The following is a 19,756-nucleotide window of genomic DNA, read 5'->3' as shown; positions in this document are numbered from 1 at the left end:
TTAGCGCCGGTTAGTGAATCAAGCCCCGTGTCTCTAATGTTACAAATGAATGTTTCTAAAAGATTGACCTATACTTTCTCTCAAATAAGTAATTTATATTTTACGTTTTGACTCCAGAATGGTCAACTTCTTTGATTGTGAACTAAGTTAACACACAAACAATAATACGCTCATCTATATAACAAACAAATACACAGACATTAGTGTCTGCCAGATATGGTATATTTCATACAAGCTTTGTTTTCATCATGTTCAAATTGTGTTAGTATAGGGGGTTAAGTTAGTTGCTCTCAGGGGGAAGTTAAGGTTAGGCATCCACCGGAGGGGGGTTAAAGTTAGGCACCACCAGAGGGGTTAAGGTTAGGCACTCCCGGGTGCAGGGGGGGGGAGGGGGAGGGGTAAAAGTCAGGCTCCACCAAGAGAGGGTATGGAAAGGTTAGGTTATAGTTAAATATGAGTAAATATTACAAATATTTTACTAAAAGAATGCAGTAGTAGAACATTGGTAAATTCACAGATATTTTATCACTTTTCCTGGTGCCCATTTTACTAGATGAAAAAATAGAGGTTACAGAGGGGAATTGTACAATATTGGTATTTTTTTACGGTATTTACTAGCACCTATTTTACTAAACAATTAATGAATAATGGATAATGGCTATATCTGGTGCCCTTTTCAACAGGCACCATTTTTATATGCACACATTATACAGTATATATATATATATATATATATATATATATATTTATATATACACACAAACACAGAGGGGCTGCAGCATACAACAGGAAAACAGTGACAGGGGCTCTTGGTTACGCTTTAACGCGTTTAAGCTCACCAACTACACCAAAGTGTCCCCAATCTGGTGAGTCCTACTCTAACCAGGCAAAAATGCTAGTTTTTATCAGCGTTCTAGTGGGAACCATGCCAAAAGCCCAAGGGTCAACTAAATGGAAGAATTGAAATTAAAAACACCTCACCTTCTACTAGCTACGAACTGAACTATGAGCTCCGCTCATTTATATGCTTAACTGTGCTAGAGGTGGGCGTGGTTATGCACGTTCACAGGGGAAAATATATATATATTACAGTATATAAATCTTGTGCACCAGACGTACCACCTGATATCTCAGTAGCCACAGGACAGTGAGCAGTGATCATGCATACTTCTACCACATTAATAGTGTTTGATATGCCTTTATGAGGAGCCACTATTAATGGGTTGTCTCACACAGACTTCAGCTTCTTTTGTGTCACCAAAACCCCCTGGTTTCTTACTTATACCACAGCAGCCGGGTTCAGTCCTTATTAGTCCTGGCGTTATGCACAGCGAAGTAGTTGTAGAGTAATAGTACTGTACTGGTATTACATGCAGTTGTCAGCATAGGAATTATGTGTCAGATAATCAGTTCACAGGAATATGAATCATAGCCTTTGTTTTTTGTGTAGAGGGTCTCACACTAGTCCTTTTCCTGCTGCAAACATTATTTCCTTGTAGTCTTGGATGTTGTTTACATAAATTTCTACAAGAATCTCTATATATAATTGACAAGTGTCTCTGTGTCTGTTTTTGTTCCTGTGTCAGTGCTTTTTAGCACTGCGGATGTGCAGGGACAAGACGCAGAGACACTGTTGACGGTGCCGAGAGCCGGAGGACGAGACCAGAAGGGGCGGGGGCGTCACAGGGGCGCGCACGGCGGGTGTCACAGGGGTGCGGCGGGCGTCATGCGCGCGGCGGTATAGTGACAAACCTTTTTAAATGGGATAAGTCACTAGTTGCTTAATATATGAAATAGTTACACTTTTTTCCCTTGAGAGTCATACATACATTCACACACTTAAGTATTGCAAATGTGCATGTGCCGTAATCTGTGACCCTTATCTTTAGTGTAGCTATGTGTTTCATTGGGCAAAAGTAAAAAAAACTTCTATTCCATTAATTACTTCATAGCTTCTTTGAGGCATACTGCATTAAGCATACAAATGAATCTCCAAATCTGGCAACTCGAGTGTGTGAGCTGAACAGTGGCACACCTGTGCGCGCACTCGCTCCCACGACCCGCAGGCCCTCGTGTTCACGTGTTCCCACCAACTCGTACGTAGAGCCTCCCATACACCTTCACACTCACATGCTCCCATGAACTACGTGCCTGCGCACAACTGCCAGCAACCTGTACCAGCCAGCCCCACCCCCTGCGTATGAGGCAGTGTGTGTGCAGTGCATCAGTACACACGCATGGATGCAGAAAAGTAGGATGCATTACATGACAAGCATGTAATTTGTAGAGAGAGTCAATGAAATGCAAACAACTCCAGCATGCATGCCAATTTAGTGCAAATTGTATACAAAATGGTATTGGGCCAGTCATAATCAACAGGGAGTGCATTGGATTGGCCCAATTCTAAGCTGCATACAATCTTCATCAAAAGATGGGCCGATGAACTGCCTGACAAACTCACAATTTAGCCCCTCATCTGCTGGCCACCGAGCACCTTCTGGCTGCAGCTTTATGCAGCTGATTGGCAGGGTTTGTAAGTGATAGCATTTGACACGTGGTGCAGTAAGTCGGCAGCACAAAATACATCATGTTATTTCTAAGCACAGCCGTACCTGTATGTGCCTCAGTGCAATGGCTGCCTCTCCTTTGGCTATGCAGAGCCCCTGCAAGCATCCACCAGTGCATGGCAGCAGCTGACAGGTAGTGCATTTCTCTTCAGCCGCCTCCCATCTGAAAGCGGTATCTCCAAGTGCTTTATTATTTATAATTGAGATTTGATGAATCCTCAACACCAGCTGAAAGTGAGAGACCTGTTTTTACATTTCTCTTGTACAGTGGGCAAATGTATCTCATTAGTGGTGTTTGCAGTTACGTAAAGATGCATTAACTTAAAATCTTAACTGTAGGTTTGGTCATATCACAAATGTACCATTGTTAGTGCTTTGGCTAAGAACAACTGTCTTACTGAGAAAGTATTAGGGACCTATTTCTAGTTGGATCTGAAACTGAGCTTCCAGTTGCAGTATTGAGGTGTAACATCCTTACCTTCCAACGACCGGTCCCATGGCGTCTCCGGCGTGGTCCGGGCGAGCGGTGGGGCTTCTGCGCTGGAGTCCTCTGGCGGCGTCCTTGGCTTCCCTGAGGCAGTGACTGCGGGGCCGCGTGTGCGCGGTGCGACCCTTTGGGCGCGTGCAAGTGCCGATAAGCCTTATAGGCTTAGGAGGAGGATCTAGTGATGTCAGCAGGTGATGTCACTAGTGACATGATATCACCATGTGGGAGTGGTTGATGAGAGAGATCTAGGTGTATATAAGGCCAGAGCACTCATTCACTCACTGGCCTTGATACTAATCAGTTCACTGGTTCTTGACCTAGCTAGCTGTATTTTGAGCTACATTAACCACTTAAGCCCTGAGTGTATTTTTACCTTATGGACCAGAGCAATTTTCACATTTCAGCGCTCCTCCCAATCATTTGCCAATAACATTACCACTACTTATCACAACTAAATGATCTGTATCTTGTTTTTTCTGCCACTAATTAGGCTTACTTTGGGTGGTACCTTTTGCTAAGAATTATTTTTTTTAAATGCATTTTAATGGGAATATTAAGAAAAAAAAAATCATTATTTCTCAGTTTTCAGCCATTACAGTTTTAAAATACTACATGCTTCCATAATTAAAACCCACATATTTTATTTGCCCATTTGTCCTGGTTATTACACCATTTAAATTATCTTGCTATCACAATGTATGGCGCCAATATTTTATTTGGAAATAAAGGTGCAGGTTTTCAGTTTTGCCTCCATCACTATTTACAAGCCCATAATTTAAAAAAATAACAGTAATATACCCTCCTGACATACATATAAAAAAAGTTCAGTCCCTAAGGTAAGTATTTATGTCTTTTTGTTTTTTTTACTTTATTTTATTATTATTTTTAAATGCAAAAGTTTTATTTGGGCATTTATGGGAGAGAGTGGGAGGTAAGGGGTTAATTTTAAATTATGTGTAGGTCTCTTTATTAAAGTAAATGATTGTAGGTGTAATTTTACTCTTTGGCCACAAGATGAACTAATGCGTGTAAGTGTAATTTACAGTGTTTACAAATAACCGCAGGCATCTAATTGATGTCACGATCATGGACACGGGGAACTAGAAAAATGAATGGGAACTGCGTTCCCATTCATTGATCTCCAGACTAACATGTAGCAGTGAGAACTAGTGCGTGAGCACGTGAGAGCACGCACAGCGGCGATTGTGGCAGAGTTACGAATATCTACTCCCCTGAGGCTTAGATGAAGTTTTTAGGGGAGTAGATACTGTACTGTAAACATTAAGTGGTTAATATATTGTCTAGATGCACAATATATATGTACTCTAGTCAGTCAGTCTTGTACTTTGTAGTTATATCTTGTAATTTATTCATAATATTCTAGTAATATTATTGAAGTAACATCTATTGTATATTTATCTGTTTACCGACCTTTTACCTGCCTCTTGACCTCGCTCTTGTCTGATCCTTCTGTGCATCTGCCATCTGATTTACGTTTTTGGCTCGGCCTGTCCCTGACTACGCTTTTGCTTGATCCTTTCAATACGACTGATATCTGACTTATGTGAATGACCCTGCCTGATATTGACTACGATATTGCCTAGTGACTCTGTAGTGACTCTGTACCACGATACCTCTGACTTGACTAATCTTATCCTCCACTGTTGTGTATTGTATTAGCTACGCTACCTGTTCACGCTCCAGCATGATATGAGGGTTGTCGGGGGAACAGAAGTGAAGATGGCTACTAAAACAAAGTAGTCCATTCTGTCCATGTGTTTGTAAATTAATACAGAAATAGGATACAAAAGAGACACACTAAAAAGAATAAAAATACACTAAAAACTGGGAAGTAGTGGTGGACTTACCTCCCAACAGAAGACACAAATGGTCTGATTCGGGGAAAAAAACAATACAATCTTTATTGATATATACTCTGCTTTGTGATGCATTTTCTCGGTACAATGGCGCTTCTTCAGACAATAGGGAGCAACTGTATTCTGTGATCTGTTAGCTCTGGGCGTCTCAAAATTATGCAAAGTGACGACTGATAACTATGGAAACTGTGATCAGGTCATGTTTAACAACCTTTTAAGAAAACTTTCTTCTTGAAATGACTGTCATGTGTTACAAATTCCAGTGTAATAATAAAATAAATACTGTACTTTAATGCTTATTTATTGCAGACAAATCTTGCTTGGAATAAAGGCCATCCACTCAACTTGACCATTACCTTAGAGGATAAACAAATCAATGTCACCAACATATGGAGTGGCTGTGTGAGCTTTATGCCAGGTCAGGTATGAATCACAGACTTAATCACTTCAAATTAACATGATTTGCTTAATGTTAATATTGTTCATACATAAATGATAAGACTAAAGATGTGCTTTGTTGATGGTGTTGTTGTTGTTGGTGGTGGGGGTGGGGTGGAAGGGTGTTAATAACAGATATTTGTGTGAACAGTATGTAAATAAACAAAATACCAATTGGTACATACTGGTAACCATTAACATCTAATGTGCACAAAACGTAGGCACCATTACCACATGCCATAAGAAATTGAGTATCAGTATGCATAAGCATTAGAGTGGGGCCGAACCTCCGATTTTAGGTTCGCGAACCGGGTTCGCGAACTTCCGCGTAAGGTTCGGTTCACGTAAAAGTTTGCGAACCGCAATAGACTTCAATGGGGATGCGAACTTTGAAAAAAAAATTATGCTGGCCACAAAAATGATGGAAAAGATGTTTCAAGGGGTCTAACACCTGGACCCCCAGGTGGAGGAGTGGGATACATGCCAAAAGTCCCCGGGAAAAATCTGGATTTGACGCAAAGCTGCATTTTAAGGGCAGAAATCACATTGAATGCTAAATGACAGGCCTAAAGTGCTTTAAAACATCTTGCATGTGTATACATCAATCAGGTAGTGTAATTAAGGTACTGCTTCACACTGACACACCAAACTCACCGTGTAACGCACCGCAAACAGCTGTTTGTGTAGTGACGGCCGTGCTGGACTGGTGCGCACCATGGCGAGAGTGCAGTGGCGGGTTCACTGAACAGGAATACAGTGGCGGGTTCACTGAACAGAACAGGTATGCAGTGGCGGGTTCACTGAACAGTACAGGTATGCAGTGGCAGGTTCACTGAACAGGTATGCAGTGGTGGGTTCACTGAACAGAACAGGTATACAGTGGCAGGTTCACTGAACAGAACAGGTATGCAGTGGCGGGTTCACTGAACAGAACAGGTATGCAGTGGTGGGTTCACAGAACAGGTATGCAGTGGCAGGTTCACTGAACAGAACAGGTGCACAGTGGCGTGTTCACTGAACACAACAGGTATGCAGTGGCGGGTTAACTGAACAGGTATACAGTGGCGGGTTCACTGAACAGAACAGGTATGCAGTGGCGGGTTCACTGAACAGAACAGGTATACAGTGGCGGGTTCACAGAACAGGTATGCAGTGGCAGGTTCACTGAATAGGTATGCAGTGGCGGGTTCACTGAACACAACAGGTATGCAGTGGTGGGTTCACAGAACAGGTATGCAGTGGCAGGTTCACTGAACAGGTATGCAGTGGCAGGTTCACTGAACAGGTATGCAGTGGTGGGTTCACTGAACAGGTATGCAGTGGTGGGTTCACAGTACAGGTATGCAGTGGTGGGTTCACAGAACAGGTATGCAGTGGCAGGTTCACTGAACAGGTATGCAGTGGTGGGTTCACTGAACAGGTATGCAGTGATGGGTTCACTGAACAGGTATGCAGTGGTGGGTTCACTGAACAGGTATGCAGTGGTGGGTTCACAGTACAGGTATGCAGTGGTGGGTTCACAGAACAGGTATGCAGTGGCAGGTTCACTGAACAGGTATGCAGGTATCCAGTGGGCTCACTGAACAGAACAGGTATGGTGGGCCCACTGAACAGAACAGGTATGCAGCCAGGAACAAGCTAAGCCTAACTAATCTTTCCCTATGAGAGACAGTCTGCAGCAGCTCGCCCTACTCTCACTAACGCAGGCACACGAGTGAGCGTAATGTCCGCCGCTGCCTGCCTTTTATTAAGGGGGGAGTGGCTCCAGGGGCTAGTGTAGCCTAATTGGCTACACTGGGCCTGCTGACTGTGATGTAGAGGGTCAAAGTTGACCCTCATGGTGCATTATGGGGCGAACCGAACTTCCGCAAAAGTTCGCCTGCGGGACCCGAACGCGAACCACTGAAGTTCGCATGGAACCGTTCGCAGGCGAACCGTTCGGCCCAACTCTAATAAGCATGCACAGTCACTGTTTAGAATAAGTAAATGTTTATTAAGGGACTTTTACCACAGTACACTAAAACATACAAAGGATGCTGTAAGATTGGGGGACGGCTGTCTTTATAATTCTATGGACATAATGATATCCAATAATTGATATGATTAAGAAATAAAGGGGCAAACCCCTTGGAATACTGCAATAAACAGGAATGAAACAAACTTAATGAGTATGACACTTATTAAGACAATGTAGTAATTAAGCCATATCTTATTTACTTTTTGTAATGATCGGTGTCAGCACACAGAGAGAATCTGATTATTGGTGATCTGCAGTATCACCAAGAATACAGATATATACCCGATTATTGATGATCCTCAGAATCACCAATAATACAAGTATAACTAACCTCTGGACACCTAAAAACGTGTAAGTGTTTGGTGCAACAGTAATGAGTAGAATCACCTGAGGAGCAGATGACTCTAACCAGAAGAGTCAGACTCTACTGCAGTCAAAGGACTCCTAGAGGATGAGTCCCTGACTGGTTTGCAGAGAGGTCCCTCTGAGAGACAGGGGGTCCCTGCAGATGGACTGAACACCCAGGGGCGGGTGACAGCCAGAAGGGTTGGCCAGATCGGGTCGGCAACACACGAGCAGATAAGGTACAGAGACAGAAGGCAACCAGGGACAGGCAAGGTTGGCAACAGGTAATCAGATATGCGAGGTACCGAATCAGAAAGCAGAAGGAGAGTCAGGAAAGCAATAGGTCATAACAGATATCAAACAAGGCCTAGTCTTGGGTATGAGGTCCGTGGTCTCAACACCCTGGAACTAGTCTGAAGTATAACACAGTATGTTATTCAAAGAGAAACAGAGGTGGTGCGGCACTTCTCCTTTAAGAGGTATTTCAACTTCAGCTTATTTAGCGAGTTCTGTGTGTATGGGTGGCTAACGTATCACTGACAGGCTGTGCATATGAACAATGCTTACATAGGACGTGTGCTCCGCTGTAACAACTTGAAGGAAGAAACTTGAACTGTAAATATTTAGAAGCAGAAAGCGTGCATCCTCCGTCCAAGCATGAACATTTATTGTAAATGAACAACACCAGTGCAGGTATATTACATAACATAGTTCATCTGTATCACGTGCATCATGCAGATATTCATGGCTTAACAACTTATCTGTGATTCCGTGCGTAGTCTGTCAGTATAGGAGGTGGGAGTGCGGAGCAGAGGTGGGCTTAGCGACGGCCGTTTCGCGTCGTCCTGGACGCTTGGTCACGCTGCGTTCCACTGAAACGCAAAGTTAAGCCATGAATATCTGCATGATGCACGTGATACAGATGAACTATGTTATGTAATATACCTGCACTGGTGTTGTTCATTTGCAATAAATGTACATGCTTGGACGGAGGATGCACGCTTTCTGCTTCTAAATGTTTACAGTGTAACACAGTATCCCTAGTCTTGGATGTGAGATCTGTGGTCTCAACACCCTGGAACCAGTCTGAAGTATAACACAATAGTAACACAGTATCCCTAGTCTTGGGTGTGAGGTCCGTGGTCTCAACACCCTGGAACTAGTCTGAAGTACAACACAATAGTAACACAGTAATCTGGCTAAGTGTGGGTTCCCAGGTCCTCCTGGTTCAACCACACTGAAGATCTGACTAAGGTCTCAGTGCTAACACATAAGCATTCGCAACGCCAGACAACCAGCAACTGACAGGCAAGGAGTATATATAGCAAAGCGCTCCTCAGCACCACCCAGTTCCCTTCAGCCAATACCCAGCCATGCCGGGATCAGCTGATCATCCTGATCAGCTGACCCCTCTCCTATTGGCATAAAGAGCCTGTGTTGCAGCGCACGCGCGCGTAGCTCTCCATCTGTGTGCACTACTAGGTTCAGACAAACCAGACGCATGCTGCTGAGGAGAAACCGCTGGTCTGAATGCGGAAACAGCCGCCTCACTGTCAGACCGCGCGGCGGTGACTCCGCAATCCATTACAGTACCCCCTCAACGAGGAGTGGACTCCGGACACTTTCCACCAGGCTTCCCAGGATGTAAGTCATGAAACTCTTTCTTTAATTCCTCCATGTGCATGCGACAATCTGGCACCCAAGATCTCTCCTCTATGCCATATCCCTTCCAGTGGACCAGGTATTGCACAGAATTCTGCACCAGACGAGTAATAGTTGGCAAACCCCAGAAATCTCTGGAATGCTTTCAGTCCAACAGGCTGAGGCCACTCCAGGACAGCAGAAACCTTCCCTGGGTCCATTGAAAGACCAGAGGTGGAGATGATGTACCCCAAGAAGGCAACCGAGGTTACTTCGAAGAGGCATTTCTCCAGTTTGGCATAAAGCTGATTCTGTCTTAGCTTTTCTAGTACAAACCTGACATGCCTGCGATGTTCAGTGAGATTGGACGAAAAGATCAGTATATCGTCCAAATAGACCAGGACAAACTTCCCCAACACTTCCCTGAACACCTCGTTAATTAACTCCTGTTAGACGGCCGGAGCATTACACAACCCGAAGGGCATCACCAAGTACTCGTAATGCCCGTCGGGCGTGTTGAAGGCCGTCTTCCATTCGTCACCACCCCTAATACGCACTAGGTTGTATGCACCTCTTAGATCTAGCTTTGAGAAAATCTTGGCATTGGTCACCTGTGTGAACAAATCGCCAATCAAGGGTAAAGGGTAACGATTTTTCACTGTGATCTTATTTAGGCCTCGATAATCAATGCTAGGACGGAGGCCTCCGTCTTTTTTTCTTCACAAAAAAGAAACCTGCCCCTGCTGATGAACGGGAGGGAAGGATGAACCCTTTAGCCAAGTTTTCTCTGATGTATTCCTGCATAGCTAGTTTCTCAGGCCCAGACAGGTTATAGAGGTGACCCCTGGGTGGCATACAACCAGATCTCAAATCGATGGGACAATTGAAGGCACGGTGGGGAGGAAGTTTATCTGCTGACTTGGGACAGAAAACGTCAGCAAATTCTGCGTATATTGTCTTGGCACCCCTTCAACCTGAATGTTGGTATGACCCATGGTTACCTTTGCCAAACAATGATGATAACAATGGGACGACCAGCTTGTTAGCTGACCTGAAACCCAGTCTATCTGAGGGGAGTGGAGTTGTAACCAGGGCATGCCAAGAATGATGGTAGAGGTTGCCATACGCAAGACCAGAAATTGCAGATCTTCCCCATGCAGTGCCCCAACACTGAATCTCAAATTTGGAGTACGGGACAAGGGATGTCTACTCTGCAGAGGAGGGTCATCTACAGCAGTGACCAGAATCGGCCGATCCAATGGGAGCATGGGAATTTCCAATCTCTTTGCAAACTCGTAATCTATAAAATTAGCTGCTGAACCAGAGTCAATGAAAGCTTCAGTGGTAACAGTCTGACCCTCCCATGTGACAGAACAGGGAAGGAGCAGACGATTTCCCGACTTCTTCCTCTGCACAGTATAAACAGAACTGTTCTGTTTTCCTGCGATTCCTCTCTATCCGCGTCAACTTGGACTGACCAATTTGCATTGGTTCTGGCGGAGGCGAGGCGGGTGGAGGAGAGACATAAGAGACATATCTGACCAAGTTTCTACCACGGGTTTGCTTTTGATACCGCAACCGGCGATCAACCCGTACTGCTAAAGAGATTGCCTCCTCAATGGTTTTTGGTTCAGGGTGTCATCAACTCTGAAACTGCGTCTGACAGCCCTGATAAAAAACAATCTAGCAGTGCAAAAGCCCCCCACCTAGCTGACACTGACCACTTTCTGAATTCAGCTGCATAGACTTTGCAGGTCTTTAACTTCCGCTCAGCAGTAGAGGCAATGTCCGGATCATCATAAATTATGGCCTTGGACTTAAAAAATTCCTCTACTGATGTTAGTGCTTTGTGCCCTGTCTGCAGGCTCTATGCCCAGGTTTGAGCATCTCCTGAGAGTAGGGTCTTAATAAATGTAACCCTCTGTGCCTCTGTTCCTGACAAGTTAGGTCTCAGTTCAAAATATGACATTACACGATTCTTAAAATTCTGAAAGTCAGATCTATGACCAGAAAACCTTTCGGGTACAGACATCCGCAGGTCTGTAACTGGAGGAGATCGCACTGAATTCACAGTCGTCTGAAGGACCTGTAGAGACCCAGATAAAGCAGAGATCTGGGCCTGCTGACCGTCCATCACTCTGATGAGATTTTCCACAGAGGTGGTGAGTGTATCAAGATGACTGTTAAGTGCATCCATTTTGTTTTTTGGTCTGGCGTTCTGTAACGATCGGTGTCAGCACACAGAGAGAATCTGATTATTGGTGATCTGCAGTATCACCAAGAATACAGATTTATATCTGATTATTAATGATCTGCAGAATCACCAATAATACAAGTATAACTAACCTCTGGACACCTGAAAACGTGTAAGTGTTTGGTGCAACAGTAATGAGTAGAATCACCTGAGGAGCAGATGACTCTAACCAGAAGTGTCAGACTCTACTGCAGTCAAAGGACTCCTAGAGGATGAGTCCCTGACTGGTTTGCAGAGAGGTCCCTCTGAGAGACAGGGGGTCCCTGCAGATGGACTTAACACCCAGGGGCGGGTGACAGCCAGAAGGGTCGGCCAGATCGGGTCGGCAACACACGAGCAGATAAGGTACAGAGACAGAAGGCTGATTCGGTAACCAGGGACAGGCAAGGTTGGCAACAGGTAATCAGATATGCGTAGGTACCAAATCAGAAAGCAGAAGGAGAGTCAGGAAAGCAATAGGTCATAGCAGATATCAAACAAGGCCTAGTCTTGGGTGTGAGGTCCGTGGTCTCAACACCCTTGAACTAGTCTGAAGTATAACACAGTATCCCTAGTCTTGGGTGTGAGGTCCATGGTCTCAACACCCTGGAACCAGTCTGAAGTATAACACAATAGTAACACAGTATCCCTAGTCTTGGGTGTGAGGTCCGTGGTCTCAACACCCTGGAACTAGTCTGAAGTACAACACAATAGTAACACAGTAATCTGGCTAAGTGTGGATTCCCAGGTCCTCCTGGTTCAACCACACTGAAGATCTGACTAAGGTCTGAGTGCTAACACATAAGCATTCGCAACACCAGACAACCAGCAACTGACAGGCAAGGAGTATATATAGCAAAGCGCTCCTCAGCGCCTCCCAGTTCCCTTCAGCCAATCCCCTGCTACGCCGGGGTCAGCTGATCGTCCCGATCAGCTGACCCCTCTCCTATTGGCATAAAGAGCCTGTCTTGCAGCGCGCGCGCGTAGCTCTCCATCTGTGTGCACTACTAGGTTCAGACAAACCAGACGCATGCTGCTGCGGAGAAACCGCCGGTCTGAAAGCGGAAACAGCCGCCTCACTGTCAGACCGCGCGGCGGTGTCTCCGCAATCCATTACACTTTTCTCCTGAGCTTTATCCAAGGAGGTATTTTTAAACCTTATCAGTAAAAACCTTCCACCAAACAAGAAATTACTTAAAATAAGTTTGAGGCCTCTTGCACACTGCAAATCTGATTTGGGATTCCGATTCTGATTTGCGATTCTGATTTATCCTGAATGCTACCAACACAAGGAAAAAACCGCAACATACGGTACAGATTAAAAATCGTAAAAATGTAAATGTAAAATTGCGTCAAAATCGGAATCTCATTTTCCTTTCTATCAAATACATGCTACAAAAAACTTCCTGCAGTTTCAGGCCTAGCAGCAGTTTTCAGAACATTATCACCAATTTCCATAGCAATACACAGTTTTCAGAGCAGTACTGACAGTTTTATTTTTATAATTTCAGTACACATTAACTCTATTTTCTGGGCTTATCTTCAGTGAATGAAATACAGTTTGACTCTAAATATGGAGATAAATGTATGGTTATAAGTCTGTGGAAAAAAAACTTTCATTCTGTTTAAATAGGCCCCATTAGATTTCTATTGAGATTGGTTGGCTTGGTCAATCTCTCCACATTTTCTCTAGGTCTTGTAATGTACTGTAATGTAATGTAATGTACTTGATAAATCAGGACTTGAAAGTAGATTTAAGGTGGCCATAGACATAAGATGAGATGATCTTTGCTGTATATCTGTGGCAACCAGAAGACCTTGTAAGATAGTCCTAAAGACCATACATGGAGCATAGGGAACTGGGGAAGATTTTAGCTCTTATTCATGATGAACCTGGTTTGCTTGGCAAAATCCGTGAGGGATGACTTCCGGCTCTGGCACTGTGTACATCTACCAGGTGCTTAGATGAGAAATGCTCTAATTCATGTCATTTGTATCACTAACTTGTCTATTATGATTAATACTATTGGGATGGCAGTAATCATTAGGAACTGGTTATATTCATGCCCTGACATCTTCATTCTACATTCTCGCTTCTCGCATTGGGTTACCCACAAGATGGACTTGGTTTAATTATGACAGTTCCCTACATCACATGGACTTTTCCAAGAAGTGCTTTCTGCAAGCTTAATTCCCACACTCTTTGCAGGTTCCCCTTTTATGCACAGTCACTAGAGAAATTGATAGATAGAGCTCTTGATTATTCCCTATTAAGTTGATAACAGCATTCTATGCATACCGTATTTTATTTCTCCAGTGACCTGCACTTCACCTGATCAATATTTTCTGCTTACTCATATGCTGGGTTTTTTTGGGGAGTAATTTCAGCACTGTACAATTACCTCCTTTTTCTAGGGACTGTAAGGGGAGCCACAGACTTGCCAGTGTAATACTATGTTGTATAATTTTTGGCCACATGTAATACAGTATGCAGGGCCAAATTTACAACTCAGAGTCAGAGATCCATAGGCACAGGCTTTCTGGTGTTCGAAAATCCGCTCCTGAACACAGGTCACACCCACAAGTAAAAATATTCTCAACTCTAATCCCTGCCTTATGCCACTAACTGTTGTTAGATTCTTACACTCTAATCAGTGTCTCATATCATCCTTAGTGACATGAGACAAGATTTAGGGTGTAAGTGCCTGAGGTCAGTGATATGAGGCAGGATTAGGATGTAAGCTCCTGTGGTCAGTGATCAGGGACGGATCAAGACCAAGTTACGCCTGGGGCATGTGAGGAAACGCAGAAAGACAGCCGCCTCTGTACAGCATGAGGCGGCTGTTTCTGGGAAGGGCATGGCGGAACGCGGAGTAACCGCCGTGTCTGACGCAGCAGTTAGCGCGCATGACCCTGCTACCGATACTTGGTCCCAGCGCGGGGAGGCCACCACCAGTGCTGCCAGTGGGGCGACCAACCCCGCGCATGGAACAGCAGGAACATCGCAAGACGGTGTTGGTGTGGCTGGGACTCATAGTCCCTCTAGGTTCAGAATGACGCGCGTGTGCGCGGAGAGGCAGAGCTTATATGGCAGCCAAAAAAAGGTCAGCTGTCCTGGTCGGTCAGCTGACAACTCTGCTCTGTTTCATTGGTCCAGCACTTAGGAAGGTGCTGGAGAGTATCTGTGCAAATATACTGCTGGCTGTTCAGTTGCTGGTTGTCTGGCGTTGCGAACACTACGTGGTAGCACTCAGACCTGTCTGTATCTGTGTTCTAGCATAGTTTCCAAAGGTGTTGACGGCCACGGATCTCACACCTTAGCGTTAGGAAATTATACTGTATTATCTGTTATGACCTTCTGCTTGCCTGACTATTCTTCTGTACTCTGATCCTGTACCTTGCTATTCTGATACTCTGTTGTTGAACCCCGGCTCGTCCTTAGACTCTGCATCTGCCTCCTGATTCTGTACCTCGATATTTCTGATACCCTGTTGCCGAACCCTGCTTGTTTGTTAGACACCACATCTGCCTTCAGTATCTGTACTGTATCTGTCTGTGTGGTTACGACCTGGTTTGTCCGACCTCGAGAACCGACCTTACTGTCAGAGGCGGTTCCCAGTCCTGGTAGTGACACTCCCTCCTGAGTGTCACTCTAGGTTGTCCTTCCTACTTTCAGCCTGACTCCTCCTTCCGGGAGAGTTCAGGTCTTCGGAAGGAATTTGTGCAGTACTCCTTACTGCCCTGAGGCCTAGTCCTCTAAGTATTACTGTTGCACCAAACACAACTACTCTTCTCAGGTGTCCAGAGGTTAGCTTGTATATCTGATTATCGGTGATGCTGCAGATCATCAATAATCAGGTATATATCTGTATTCCCAGTGATACTGCAGATCACCGGTAATCGGATCCTCTCTGTGTTACACCGATCAATACAGAACGCCAGACCAAATACAAAATGGACGCAAACACTGATCGTCTGGGTGTACTTGCCGCTTCGGTGGACAACATCAATCAAGTACTGGGCACCCATAGAACTCTTATTGATGCCCTATCAGGGTCTGTACCAACCCTCCAGACATCAGTGGATCATGTGCGATCCCCTTCTATCTCTGACATATGTATGCCTGTACCTGAAAGATATTCCGGCCACAGATCTGACTTCTGGAATTTTAGGAGTAGAGTGTTGTCCTATTTTGAGCTGAGACCCCAGTCTTCAGGAACGGAGACCCAGAGGGTCACATTTATTAAGACTCTATTGTCAGGCGATTCTCAGACATAGGCGTACAGTTTGCCCACTGAGGACACAGCCCTTACCTCCGTAGAGGAATTTTTTAAAGCCATGGCGGTAATTTACGACGACCCGGACCTTGCCGCGACCTCTGAGCGGAAGCTCAAGCTTTTGCGGCAAAGCAAAGGTCCGGTCGAAGATTATGCGGCTGAATTTAGAAGGTGGTCAGTCACAGCCAGGTGGGACACCTATGCCCTGTTGGATTGTTTCCTGTCAGGGTTGTCTGATGAAGTCTCTGACCTGATGTTAAGTCAGCCCGAGCCCAGAGCAGTCGATGAGGCCATTTCTGCGGCCATCCGAATTGACCGCAGGCTGCGCTACCAAAAACAGACCAGAGGTAGTCATCGTGTCAGAGTGGTGTCTTACGCTGCACCTCAAGTGACGTCACCTCCCTCTGTCTCGCCTGCTCCAGTCTTGCCTCCACCCGAGCCGATGCAGATAGGTCGGTCAAAACTGTCCAAGGTGGAGCGGAGACGGAGAATGACTGAACAACTATGTTTATATTGCGCTGAAGGGGGGCATAGGGTGCGAAACTGCCCCAATAAGCCGGGAAACGCTACCGCCTAGGAGTTGTAGGGGGTAACACCCTAGGCGTCCGACTCATACCCCTAGAAGAAAAACGGTTGCTTTTTCCCTGTACTGTTACATGGGAGTATAAGACCGAGGCCACGGAAGCCTTTATTGATTCAGGCTCCGCGGCTAATTTTATGAATATTGAGTTTGCTAAGAGATTGGGAATTCCGCTTACAGCGGTGGAACCACCCATTCAGGTTACGGCAGTGGATGATTCTCCTCTGCAGAGGAATCATCCGCTGTCCCCGACACCAGAGGTAGGAATCACTGTGGGGGTTTTGCATTGGGAAAAATTACAGTTTTTTGTGTTACATATGTCCACGTCCACCATTATTCTTGGTATGCCATGGCTATGCCTTCACTCTCCGCACATTGATTGGGCCACCTGTCAATTAATTTCCTGGTCAGATCATTGTTTTCAACAATGTTTAGGGAAGGTGACTTTGGGCCAAACAAGGATTCAGGTGGAGGGGGTTCCAGAGCAGTATTTAAAGTATTCTGACGTATTTTGTCCCAAGGCAGCAGACAAGTTACCCCCGCATCGCCCTTTCGACTGTCCCATCGATCTCCGTTCAGGTTGTATGCCCCCCCGTGGCCATTTGTACAATTTATCTGGGCCCGAAAATGTGGCCATGCAGGAATACATCCGTGAAAATTTGGCCCGTCCCGGTCGTCTGCTGGGGCAGGTTTCTGTTTTGTTAAGAAAAAAGACGGAGGCCTGCGGCCCTGCATTGATTACCGGGGCCTGAATAAGATTACGGTGAAGAATCGCTATCCGCTGCCCCTGATAGATGACTTATTCACACAGGTCATCAATGCTAAAGTCTTTTCGAAATTAGACTTACGGGGTGCGTACAACCTGATACGTATAAGAAAGGGCGATGAGTGGAAAACGGCCTTTAATACATCCGACGGGCATTACGAATACCTGGTGATGCCCTTCGGGTTATGTAATGCCCCAGCCGTTTTTCAAGAACTCATCAATGAGGTCTTCAGGGAGGTGTTCGGGAGGTTCGTTCTAGTATATCTAGATGATATACTTATTTTCTCCAACAACCTCTCTGAGCATAGGTCGCATGTAAAATTTGTATTGAATAAACTGAGGCGAAACTCACTGTACGCCAAACTGGAGAAATGTATCTTCGAGGTAACTTCCGTCACTTTTCTGGGATACATTATCTCCACCTCAGGCCTGTCCATGGACCCTGCCAAGGTTTCCGCGGTTCTAGAATGGCCTCAGCCGGTTGGGTTGAAGTCACTTCAGAGGTTTTTGGGTTTCGCAAATTACTACAGAAGGTTCATTAAGGGGTACTCCACTGTCATTGCACCCCTCACCAGTCTAACCAAAAAAGGGGCAGATACCACTCATTGGTCTCCTGAGGCTCTTCAGGCATTCTCCACCCTGAAGGATCTCTTTTGCTCTGCACCAATCCTTAGACACGTAGATACCTCATTCCCTTTCATTGTTGAGGTGGACGCCTCGGAGGTCGGGGTGGGGGCTGTGCTGTCTCAGCGGTCAGGCTTGCAGGGTCGGATGCACCCATGTGCCTACTTCTCTCGTAGGTTCTCTCCAGCAAAGCGGAACTACGATATAGGCAACAGGGAGCTCCTGGCCATTAAATTGGCTTTTGAAGAGTGGCAACATTGGTTAGAGGGAGCAGAACATATGATCACAGTTTACACTGATCACAAGAACCTGGAATACATTGAAGGGGCTAAGAGGTTGAGCCCCCGTCAGGCTCGATGGTCTTTGTTTTTCTCTCGATTCAGGTTTATTATTACGTATACTCTCGGGAGCAAGAATGTTAAGGCAGATGCGTTGTCCAGGTGCTTTGAGCCAGAGACAGCACAGCACTCCGTCCCTAAAACTATTGTTCAGAGGAAATTAGTGCTGGCTGCAACTGATACTTGGGAAGACTGGAAGGAGACTTTAAGTCCCTTTCAGCAGGACATCCCGGAAGTAAAGCCTGAAGGGGTTATGTTCATTCCTCTGCCCTTCCGTCTCCAGATCTTAGAGATGTTCCATACGCACAAGAATGCTGGACATCCCAGAGCAGCCAGAACACAAGATCTTGTGGCCAGGTGTGCCTGGTGGCCTTCCCTGTCAGCAGATTGCAAGGAGTTTGTTAGGGAATGTGCAATATGTGTGAAAAGTAAACCCTCCCGGCTGGCACCTGTCGGTACTTTGCAGCCTTTGCCCACCCCAAGTGAACCGTGGACCCATTTGTCCATGGATTTTGTGGGTGAGCTCCCCAAGTCTGAAGGCATGTCGGTCATCTGGGTGGTAGTCGACCGCTTCAGCAAGATGGTCCATTTCGTGCCCTTGAAAGGACTCCTCTCGGCCCAGGAATTGGCCGACTTATTCATCGTCCACATTTTCCGGCTGCATGGCATTCTGGAAAACAGTGTAAGATCGGGGAGTCCAATTTGTCTCTAGATTCTGGCGGGCATTTTGCCACCAAATGGGCATGAAGCTGTCTTTCTCGTCAGGCTACCACCCACAGACAAATGGGCAGACTGAACGGGTCAATCAATCTTTGGAACAGTTTTTAAGATGCTACGTTGCTGAGGCACAGAATGACTGGGTAAAATTTCTGCCCTTCGCAGAATTCGCACAAAATAATTTGAAGAGTTTTTCTTCTGGATTTTCCCCGTTCCAGATAGTGACAGGGAGATCGCCCAAGTTCTCCCCATTGCCAGTGGCCTCCACTCCATTTCTAGCTCTGGAGGCCTGGCAGAGGTCATTTAAAGACACTTGGTGGACGGTGAAAAATAATTTGGAAAAGGCATTTCAGAGTCAAAAGGGTCAAGCTGACAAGAGACGTTCTTTGGAGTGGAGGTTCCAGCCAGGAGACTTGGTGTGGGTGTCCACACGTCACTTGACCCTGAGAAAACCCTCAGACAAGCTTGGTCCCAGGTTTGTGGGTCCGTTCCCGGTAGCGAAAAAGATCACCAACGTTACTTATACCATTGATCTTCCCGCCAGCATGCGTGGGGTAAGGTCCTTTCATGTGTCCCTGCTCAAGCCTGCAGTCCATGTGGGTACTACTCCTCCTCCTCCTGTGATGGTAGATAGTCAACCTGAGTATGAAGTAGAGAAAATTTTGGACTCACGTATTGTGCAGAACTCAGTACAATATCTAGTGCACTGGAAGGGGTATGGTATTGAGGAAAGAATGTGGGTACCTGAGGGCCGCATGCATGCTGATAAGTTGAAGAGGGAGTTCCACACTTTACACCCAGAAAAGCCTGGAAGGAGCTGTCCGGAGGCCACTCCTCGAGGGGGGGGGG

At 45.7% G+C, this 19,756-nt stretch overlaps 1 protein-coding gene across 5 annotated transcripts in view; it reads left to right on the top strand.

Moving 5' to 3' along the window:
- The window catches only part of LOC137524618 (uncharacterized), a 571,079-nt gene that overhangs the window by 441,727 nt on the left and 109,596 nt on the right, over window positions 1-19,756 (top strand). For 3 of the 5 annotated variants that reach the window (XM_068244694.1, XM_068244693.1, XM_068244695.1), the window contains exon 58: window positions 5,241-5,354. In XM_068244694.1, coding sequence (XP_068100795.1) covers window positions 5,241-5,354 — 114 coding nt within the window. Of the gene's footprint in view, window positions 1-5,240; window positions 5,355-19,756 lie in introns of those variants that run through there. The other 2 variants (XR_011022737.1, XR_011022738.1) reach the window with 2 other exon arrangements.

The sequence above is a fragment of the Hyperolius riggenbachi genome, chromosome 7 (assembly GCF_040937935.1).
Source record: "Hyperolius riggenbachi isolate aHypRig1 chromosome 7, aHypRig1.pri, whole genome shotgun sequence".
Classification (NCBI taxonomy): domain Eukaryota; kingdom Metazoa; phylum Chordata; class Amphibia; order Anura; family Hyperoliidae; genus Hyperolius; species Hyperolius riggenbachi.
The sequence above is the reverse complement of the archived record's forward strand: the minus strand, read 5'-3'. Positions and strand labels throughout refer to the sequence as shown.